This window comes from Dromiciops gliroides, chromosome 2 (assembly GCF_019393635.1).
Source record: "Dromiciops gliroides isolate mDroGli1 chromosome 2, mDroGli1.pri, whole genome shotgun sequence".
Classification (NCBI taxonomy): Eukaryota; Metazoa; Chordata; class Mammalia; order Microbiotheria; family Microbiotheriidae; genus Dromiciops; species Dromiciops gliroides.
In genome coordinates this window covers 411,729,852-411,740,294 of record NC_057862.1, presented here as the reverse complement: position 1 = coordinate 411,740,294, position 10,443 = coordinate 411,729,852, and the positions used below count along the sequence as shown (strand labels likewise).

Genomic DNA, 10,443 nt, shown 5'->3' with positions numbered 1-10,443 from the left:
GTACATGATAATAACTCTAATGTTCTACCACATGCCCATCAGATTAAGAAAGACAGTCAAAAATGGGAAATGACGATTGTTAGAGGGAACATGGGATAACAGACAGACTATGGATGAAGGTGTGTTCAGTCATTCTGGAATGTGATTTGGACCTGTGTCCCAAGTCACTAAACTATATATACCCTTGACTCCATTTCTCCAATATTAGATTTGTACCCCAAAAGATCAAAGAATAAAAAGACTCATGTGGACAAAAATATGAATAGCAGAACTTTTTTTAGTAACAAAGTCCTGGAAATAAAGCTCATGCCCATCAATTGAAGAATGACTAAAAATAGTGTAGTATATAACCGCAATGGAATATCATTGTTTTTGTGTTTTTGTTTTTGTTTTTTTAGTGAGGCAATTGGGGTTAAGTGACTTGCCCAGGGTCACACAGCTAGTAAGTGTTAAGTGTCTGAGGCTGGATTTGAACTCAGGTACTCCTGACTCCAGGGCCAGTGCTCTATCCACTGCGCCATCTAGCTGCCCCAATGGAATATCATTGTGTAACATAAAAATATGGACAGAGATGGATTTCAGAGAAATCTAAGAAGACTTATATGAATTGCTGTAGAGTGAATTGAACAGAACCAGAACAATTTATACAATAGCCAGAGCATCAGTTTTGAAAGACTTTAGAACTCTGACCAATACAATGACTAACCATGATTCAAGAAAACTCATGCAGAAGCATGCTTCCCATTTCCTGACACATAGGTGGTAGACTGGAGGTGCAAAATGAGAAATACATTTCAAACATATCCATTATGTCCACATATTTTGCTTGACTGTGTTGTTTATAAGTAGGCTTTTTTTTTTCTTTCAAAAGACATTTTGGGATAGGAGAATTGAGAAGATGGGGATTAGAACTGATGATCACATCCTCCCCCACAAAAAAGAGGAAAAGACAAAGAAGCATTAATGAAACATATAAGTGAATGCATTCAAAAGACCAGAAGATGGTACAGAGGAGGCAGAAAAAAAATAGCTTTGAAACTAAAGTGCTGAATTTATTTTGTACTTTTAAGTAGGAAGCAAGTTAGAAGTAGTGGTTTGCTATTTCATGTGCAAGCCCCCTTTTCTGTTCTATGTTCTTTGTGTGTCATTAGTGTTTGTTGGTGTTTGTCAAGTCCAGAGTAACAATATATATATTTTTTTTTCTTCAAAATATAATCTAGTTCATTCCCCTCATTTAGAGAGGGTAAGTAACTTGCCCAAGCTGAAGCTGCTAAAAAGGAAACATAGATTCATAAGGATTTAGGGCTTTTAATAGAATTGATCCCTTTGTTGATAGGTCTAGAATTTTTTGCAAGATATGATACTAGTTGAACATAAAAAAACGTTCATAGTCAATGGTCTCTGAACTCCCAGAAAGAAGTATCGCTTTATTACTTGTGTCCTCAATCTAATTATTGCTTCATCTGCCCTTGTTAGCTTTCACCAAGTCCCTAGCAACGGTGAAGTATTTTAGGAAAAGAAAAATAAATAAGCCAATTTTTCATTTTTGCCACTGGAGCGTTGCTTTAACGAAGCAACAACTTCTGAGGCTATCGGGGCATCAGTTAAAGGAACAAGTCATTTGGAAACATGACTGTCCCACAGACATGATCATCAAGTCTAACTTCTGAGATTTCACTCACATGTGTCTGGATGGCTAATAACCATCCGTGATAGATGAATTCTCAGACAACTAGGTGTTTAATGAACGACCATAACAAGTTGTATTCAGCCTTACAAGAAGTCGTTTTATGAGATTAGGGGTCAGGGAGGTTTAATCCTATCCTAGGTGAAACAGGTAAATGATAGACAGGTAAATAAGCCCATCCCCCAGCGCTCTCACAAATGCTTCTACAATACCCGCGGCTGCGCAGTGCCTTTTATAGCCGACCCGGCATGCTGCGCGCGACTGCAGGCGTGATGACGCCACGCGCGCGTCCGCTTCGCACTGTCTGCGCAGCTCGGGGAAGGTCGTCCTAGTGACCGGCTCGGGGTGAAAGAAGCCATCGCCATGTTGTCGGTCGCTGCTCGTTCGGGCCCTTTTGCCCCCGTGCTGTCGGCCACGTCCCGTACGGTGGCGGGTCCCCTGCGGCCGCTGGTGCAGGCCTCGGTGGTGCCGGCCCCGCAGCCTCCCGTGTTGGAAGCGAAGCGGCCCCTCCTGTGCCACGAGTCCCTGGGTGGGCAGGCCGCCCGCCAGCAGCTCATCGCCAAAGTCAGCCTCTTCTGTGAGTGAGGGGCGGGGGGAGGAGAGACGGGAGGAGATGAGAGAAGGGGAGCAGCGCCGAACTGAGCCGTTGCTTCCGCAGTCGGGGGAAGGACTCCCCGTGGGGCCTGGACGGCCCGCGGGCCGAGGGAGGGAGCTGTTTCCGGGGCCCTGCACCCCCATTTCCGGAATTGAAGGGCGCCCAGACCGAGTAAAAGCTGAGGGACCTGGGGGTGGGGGACACCGCTACCCCCGGAAGTAGAGACCCTGTATACCTCGCCCTTGAACCCTGGACCTTCTTTCTACACTTGGCCTTCGGTGAAAGGTGGCCTCCCCACCCCCACCCTGAAACTTTTGGGTTGAGCTGCTTTTTGTCAGGAGGTAGGGAATAATAATAGTAGCTCCCTTTTAGGTTTTAAAGTTTAAAAAAACAAAATACTTTCCATACATTATCTCCTGTACCTTCACAGCCCTTTAAGTAGTGAGGGTATTAAATAACCTTTTTAGAGGTAAGGGAAACTGAAGCCCCAAAAGGTGAAGTGACATCATAGGATTGTAGAGCTAGAAGGGACCCACTCATAGGTATAATGTAATTTGATACTGCCCTTTAATAGTAGTTGAGGACACTGAGGTCCTGTTAGGTCAAGTGCTCAAGGTCACACGGGAGAGTAAGCTTATAGCAAAATTTGAACCCAGGTCTTTTGAGTCAGTGCCGTTTACACTACACAGTGGTGGCCAAGCTTCTGTAGTTAGTGTGTAGCTGAGCTATATTGGCGACCATTTCCTCCGATTTTAAATCCGGTGTTCCATATTTTGAGAGGTAGTTGGATTCAGGTTAGTGAGCCATTACCAAGGTGATCTCTAAGATCCCTAATATGTTTTAGCTCTGGATGGGTTATTAGAGAGCATTGATTTCAGTTAGATCACTCCCTGGTGGAGAGAGCTTTTTGTTGCCCTTTTGCATTTAGGAGCTCTAGAGCAGAGGTGAGCCCTGGAGACAATGGACATCTGCTCTCTCGAGACTTTTCTACTCATAGAATGGACATTAAAGCTCAGGTTACCAGCTACCCTCTTTTTCCAGATAGGGTAACTGAGGTCCAGAGAGGTCGAATTACTTAACTTGTTCAAGGTCACATGACATCTTGGTGCCAAAAGCATTTTGTAAAGAATTGCTGCTTCCCCCACATGTGGAGGAAGAAGGATAGAAAATAATAGGTGAAAGAATATAGGTGGAAAAAGGATAGGAAAAAAAAATGAAAGGTCATCTATGAAAGTTTGGCCATTAAAGGGGGCTTTTGTATTTTATTTACTTTGTTGGAAATACTTTTACAAGTGATTGGAAAAATAAGAACTAGTCAATATCTTCTATCAATGAAGCTTCCAACTTAAGTATAATACTTTTAAAACTTCAGCGCACCTACTTCTTCCATGTTGCAAATGACTTGGTAGATTACTTTCACATAGCAATTTAGAATTTACAAAGTACTTTATTTTTATTGTGTTTTGATCATAACATCTGTGTCAAGCATATGAGTATTATTACATATATTACATATGAATAATCAGGATTAGAGATTGTGACTTTTCTGTGGTTCACACCTTGTAAAAGTGATAGACCCAGGAATCATTCTAATTCTAGCGTTCTTTTGTGTGTGTGGGCGCAGGGCAATGAGGGTTAAGTGACTTACCCAGGGTCACACAGCCACTGTCAAGTGTCTGAGGTCGTATTTGAACTCAGGTCCTCCTGAATGCAGGGCAGGTGCTTTATCCACTGAGCCACCTAGCTGTCCCCTCTAGTGTTCTTTCCACCCCACAGTTTAATTGGAAAACTGATACCTTGATAGAATAGCAGAATGAGAAGTGTGTCCTGAGGGGATGGAAATTCTGACATAGGGGAAGACAGCCAAACATCAGCTTTAATATTCTGCCCCCAATGCTTGGTGCAGGTGAAGCTAAGACTACATCCTCTGTTTTGCACACTTTTGCTTCCTTCTACATTCTGGTGGCCTTTCCATAATATCTTGTTTTGTCTTAAGTTGAAACAATCTAGGAATGATATACTTTGCCACCTTTCAGTCAGAGCCAAAACATGTAGTTAAAATAACTAGAGCTTGAATTCTGAGGGCAGAAACTGTGTCTATAATTACCAGATTTTCCAGACTTCTTGTATTCTGCGAGAAAAGGTAGCTTGCTAGCTAAAATAAATCAATGAAATACTGAGTACTAAGTTTCTTTTTCAAGTTTCTTTTAAATTCAGTTAAAGAGGAAATCTTATAGGCACTTTAAAAAAATTCAATACTTTCTGATTAATAAGAATTATTTTCTCTTCCCCATAACAATTGAAGGGGGGGGGGAAGTGAAGGAAAACCATATTAAGTAGCTAAGCAAAACATGCCCACATTCACCATGTCGAAAAATACACTGCTTGTTCTACATTTTAAGTCCATCATCTCTCTGGCAGTAGGTGGTTAGTATACTTGATCTTCAATCTTCTGAAATCATGGTTTGTTGTTATTTTTCAGTCGTGCTTGACTCTTCATTACCCCTTTTGGGCTTTTCTTGGCAAAGGTACTGGAATAGTTTGCCATTTCCTTCTTTAATCCATTTTACAGATGAGGAAACTGAGACAAACAAGGGTGTTCCCAGAGTGCTATTAAGTTTCTGAGGCTAGATTTGAACTCAGGTCTTCCTGAGTACAGATTCAGCATTTTTGTCATTGCATTAGAGTTCTAAAGTCTTTTAGAATTGTTTTTCTTTATAATGTAATTGCGTAAATTGTTCTGCTTACTTCATTTATTCATAGAGGTCTTCACAGTTTCTTCTGAAACTGCCCATTTTTTTTCATTTCTTATGGCATATTATTATATTAATATATCATAATTTGTTTAGCTATTTCCCAACAGATGAGTACCCTTTTAGTTTACAGGGGTTTTGTTTTTTTGCCACTATAAAAAAAGTTAAAGATATTTTGTACATTAGGGCTTTTTTCCTCTTTCTTTGATCTCTTTAAAGTACAGGACTAGGACTGGTATAGCTGAGCCAAAGGTACTTTTTGGGCTTAGTTTCATATTGCATTGCTGAATGGCAAGATCAATTTGCAGCTCCACCAGTAGTGTACCTGTTTTCCCACTGCCCCTTCAGTATTTGTCATTTTTCTCTTGCCATCTTTACCAGCATGATGAATATGAATGAAACTTCAGACTTGAATTTCTTTAATCATTAGTGATTTAACATTTAAAAAATATGGTTAGGGGTAGCTAGGTGGCACAGTGGATAAAAGCACTGGCCCTGGATTCAGGAGGACCTGAGATCAAATCCAGCCTCAGACACTTGACACTTACTAGCTGTGTGACCCTGGGCAAGTCACTTAACCCCCATTGCCCCACCAAAAAAAAAAAAAAGTAATAAAAAATATGGTTATTGCAAGCTTGGATTTTTTCCTTTGGAAGCTGTCTGTTCATATCTTTGACTATGTAGCTATGGGGGAATGTATTCTTAGAAATTTGAATCATATCCATATATCTTGGATAGGATATCTTTTTCAGAGAAACTTGCTATAAGGTTTTGGTTTTTTTCTTGGTTAACCTATTTTTCCTTCAGATTTTAACCTTGGTTTTTGTTTGTGCAAAACCTTTTTTTTGTTTGTTTGTTTTTTTAGTGAGGCAATTGGGTTAAGTGACTTGCCCAGGGTCACACAGCTAGTAAGTGTTAGGTGTCTGAGGTCAGATTTGAACTCAGGTACTCCTGACTCCAAGGGCAGGTGCTCTATCCACTGCGCCATCTAGCTGCCCCTTGTGCAAAAACTTTTATTTTATATAATCAAAAAGTGTCCTCATCTTTGAGTCTCTTTTCCTCAACTATAGATTGGAAAAATAATTTTGTCCTTGCTTTTTTGATTTGTTTCTCATGGCATCTTTTATATTTAAGTCTTGTATCCATTTGTAATTTATCTTTATATATGGTGTAAGATGTTGGTCTTTGCCTTATTTATGCCAGATTTAACTCATTTTTCTCTATTATATGAGAAGGCCGATGGGTTAGTTGAAAAGATTTTAGTCCAGAAGTGTGCATTTCAAAGTGCTGATAGTCTCTTGTTTTATTAGACAAACTTTATTTACTCCTGTCTTCTTTTCTTTGGGCTACCTGTTATTTCATTGGCCTAGGTTACTTCCAGTGGAAAATTGATGCCAAGGAAACTTCCTCTATTATTGTACATTGGTAGCTCCTCTATAAATTGTAGTCTTTGAGAACTGGTTAGGCCTCTACCAGGTTAAGTAACTTGTCCAGGGTCAAAGCCTTTATAGTCAAAGGGGGAATTGGGATTTGAACATAGATCTTCTAAGATCAGTTTTTTATCCCCTATTCCAGGCTTGCCTTCTTATCTAAGTGATAGTAAGCACATTGATAGGGCTTATTTAGTGGCAGTTTTCACTAGAGATAATTAAATTATATAATTGACCCCACAGAAATCCTGGCTTGAGAATCATTTTAAAAAGACTTTTTTTTTTTTTTTTTTGGCGGGGCAATGGGGGTTAAGTGACTTTCCCAGGGTCACACAGCTAGTAAGTGTCAAGTGTCTGAGGCCGGATTTGAACTCAGATTTTCCTGAATCCAGGGCCGGTACTTTATCCACTGCACCACCTAGCTGCCCCCTAAAAAGACTTTTTTAATGTGTGTGTGTATATAGATATGTATTTGTATAAAAAAGATGTATATAGATATGTGTGTATAAAAAAAGATGACTTTTTTTATTTGGTAATTTGCCCACATCTATCTAGAAAAGTGCAGAAGTATTTTTAGGTAGATCCTATTAATTTCACTAGTCTTACATTATAGCTAACTTTGTGATTTGCATTAGTTATTACTCTTGGGAACTAGAGGGAAAGTAGTTGAGATATATACTATACAGTGATTTTTGATTACTTGAGAGCTATATCCATATGGATTCTGGCATAGCAATTGTCATTGTAATGGAAAGGAAAATAAATTTTATGAATAGAACAAAGGGCAGAGATTTTAGAGTTGGGAGAAATCTGAGAGGCCAGTCTCCTCCTTTTATTTTATTTATTTTATTTTATTTTTATTTTGATTTATTTGAGGTCATATAGATATAGAAAGGTGTCAGAACCAAAATTTGAACTTAAGTCCCTCTGATTTTAAACCCAGAAGCCTTCTTTTTTAAAACCCAACAATCTTTTCTGTAAACAAAATTACTGAATAGACTTAGGATATTTATCAAATTTATTTTAGAGAACCTGCCAAGAGCTTCACTTTTTCCTGAACAGGTTTCAAAATGGCACTAATAAATTTTTCATCAAGATTTGTTTCATAGTAATATTTGAGTTAAAATTTTTCCGTTAAAATTCTTTCCTTTTAATTATTCACTAGCTCCTAGAATAATGTGTACACAGTAGTAATCATCTATTAAGGATGAAGCTACCAGAGAGTTTTGTAATCAGTCAGATGACAATGATAACCCACTTGAAGATTTCTTTTGACCCTGACAGGTTGCATATTTTAAGGCTGTTCCTCCTTCATCCATCATTGATTATATTTGAAGTTAAAAGTAGCACTAATTCCTGTCTTAATGTCTTTGCCGTCACATTTATGCCTGCCTATCCTGTATACATTTTGTCCATTGTTGCCCTTAAATTCTCCATGGGGGCCCACCCACCGTGCTTGGAAATTTTCAAGTCATTTTCTTGGTGTTCACATTTATTTCTTATTCTTGCTACAATATTGGTGCAGCTTTCATTTTTACATTTCTTTGATATATTTTACATTGCTTCTTGTAATTAATTCCTTGTTTATAAAGTGTTAGAGCCTGCTAATGTCCACATGAGGCAGCTAGGGGGTGCAGTGGATGGAGCACTGGCCCTGGAGTCCAGGACTTGAGTTCAAATCTCATCTCAGACAACTTAACTAGCTGTGTGGCCCTGGGCAAATCACTTAACCCCAATGGCCTTAAACATCCGGGGCCATCTCCAGTCCTCCTGATATGTATCTTGCCACTGGACCCAGATGGCTCTGGAAGAGAGAGTGAGGTTGGCGACCTTGCACAGCCCTCCTTCACTTAAATCCAATTTAGTGCACGTCATGACATCACCGGATGTCATGAATGTCATAATCCTCTTTGAGAATGAAGGACAAGGGGGCAGCTAGGTAGCGCAGTGGATAAAGCACCGGCCCTGGATTCAGGAGGACCTGAGCTCAAATCTGGCCTTGACACTTACTAGCTGTGTGACCCTGGGCAAGTCACTTAACCCTCATTGCCCTGCAGAGAGAGAGAGAGAGAATGAGAATATGAAGGACAAACAACAACACCTGGGACCTCATATTTGTCCTTTGGGTGATCTCCAATTGCATTTCTTTAGAGATTACAAGTGGTTTCATAACTTGCTGCCATGCAGTATCATTGGAAGAATACTGGTGTTAAAAATGTGGATCTTTGTTACAGGGAGAAGCTATCCTAGAATGCTTTAAAAAAAGAAAAGAAAAAACCTTCAATTTCCTGTAAAATTTTATTCAGAGGATACCTTTTTCTTTTCTTGAAAATAACACAAGAATTTTTAGGAGTTTTATGTGCACTTTCAGAAAACACATAGATTGACCTTGATAGGAATATAGACTTCACAATTTGCATTATAAAGCTAGAGATGAGTTCAGTTCTAAAGGGTGAATGCTAGTGGCTAGCAAACTGAATTTTTAGAATTTGAAATACTTCATTTAACAGGGCTATTCAACTTCATGTACTCATTTTCCTGGAGACGTTATGAACCTGAGTCAGCAGTGCTCAACTAGGAGATCAGTTGACAAATAACTTGTACATTCATACTGAAATATAAATAGACTTCATCCAATTTATGCTATTTCATATGCTGGCTGTGGTCCTACTTTGACTATTTTTTATATGAACAGATTTAATCTTTGCTTGAATATTTTTGAATTTTTAAATACTTTGCATGTATATATTTGTGTATGTATAATAATATACATACATAAGTACACACACTTTTTAAGATGTTTATTTAACTTTGTTCTTATAACCTTCTATTTGTTTTGCAGCTCCTGCTTCTGTTCGTTACTCCCATACAGACATCAAAGTTCCTGACTTCTCTGCCTATCGTCGAGCAGAGGTTTTAGATAGCAAGAAATCTTCAAAAGATAGTAGTGAAAGTAGAAAAGGCTTCTCCTATTTGATAACTGCAACTACAACTGTAGGTGTTGCATATGCTGCTAAGAATGTTGTCTCCCAGTTTGTGTCTAGCATGAGTGCTTCTGCTGATGTGTTGGCCATGTCAAAAATTGAAATCAAGCTGTCAGATATTCCTGAAGGCAAGAATATAGCTTTGAAATGGAGAGGAAAACCTCTGTTTGTACGTCATAGAACCCAGAAGGAAATAGACCAAGAATCTGCAGTGGATTTGTCACAGCTGAGAGACCCGCAACACGATTCAGACCGAGTGAAGAAGCCTGAATGGATCATACTGATAGGTGTCTGCACCCATCTTGGGTGTGTACCCATTGCAAATGCAGGAGATTTTGGTGGTTATTACTGTCCTTGCCATGGGTCACACTATGATGCATCTGGCAGAATCAGAAAAGGGCCTGCACCACTCAACCTTGAGGTTCCAGCATATGAATTTACTAGTGATGATCTAGTCATCGTAGGTTAAAGTACTGGACTCAAGGCACAAGTTCCCTTCAAATTGTTTTATGTAAATTCAGAAGAGTTCTTGAGAGATATATTAATAAATACTTCAAATTGGTTGGTGTGAGAGATTTAAGTATTTCTGATAATGTATTGGAACACATTGATCTGAATTAAATGCAGAATACTTTCAAGTGTTTGCTTTTGATAAAGCCACTATTAAAGATTGTTCTCCTATCAACTCCTTGTAAGATTTTTTTTTCTTTGACAACTCTTTTAAATTAATAATTTGCATATAGGAATATGAGAAGTTTATATTATCCATTTTGTGCAGAAAAATACAATTTTTTTCACCTATTCTCCACTTCTAACATTTACCTACAGGAAGGAATCTTAAATGTTAGAACTAAGAAAGATTCAAAATTTGTTTAATCTGAAGCCCTCATTTTACAGAGGAGGGAACTGAGGCCCAGGGAGCAATAACTTATATAACACCCTCCTATGAATTAGTGGCAGAGCTAAGGCCTAGAACCCGGGTTCCTTGACTTCA

At 39.0% G+C, this 10,443-nt stretch overlaps 1 protein-coding gene across 1 annotated transcript; it reads left to right on the top strand.

Moving 5' to 3' along the window:
- The first annotated feature begins 1,967 nt into the window (after window positions 1-1,967).
- LOC122743106 (cytochrome b-c1 complex subunit Rieske, mitochondrial) lies at window positions 1,968-10,134 on the top strand. The gene is made up of 2 exons (XM_043987828.1): window positions 1,968-2,264; window positions 9,308-10,134. The coding sequence occupies exons 1-2, from the start codon at window positions 2,051-2,053 to the stop codon at window positions 9,916-9,918; spliced, it is 825 nt and encodes a 274-aa protein (XP_043843763.1). The 5' UTR covers window positions 1,968-2,050; the 3' UTR covers window positions 9,919-10,134.
- The last annotated feature ends 309 nt before the right edge of the window (window positions 10,135-10,443 follow it).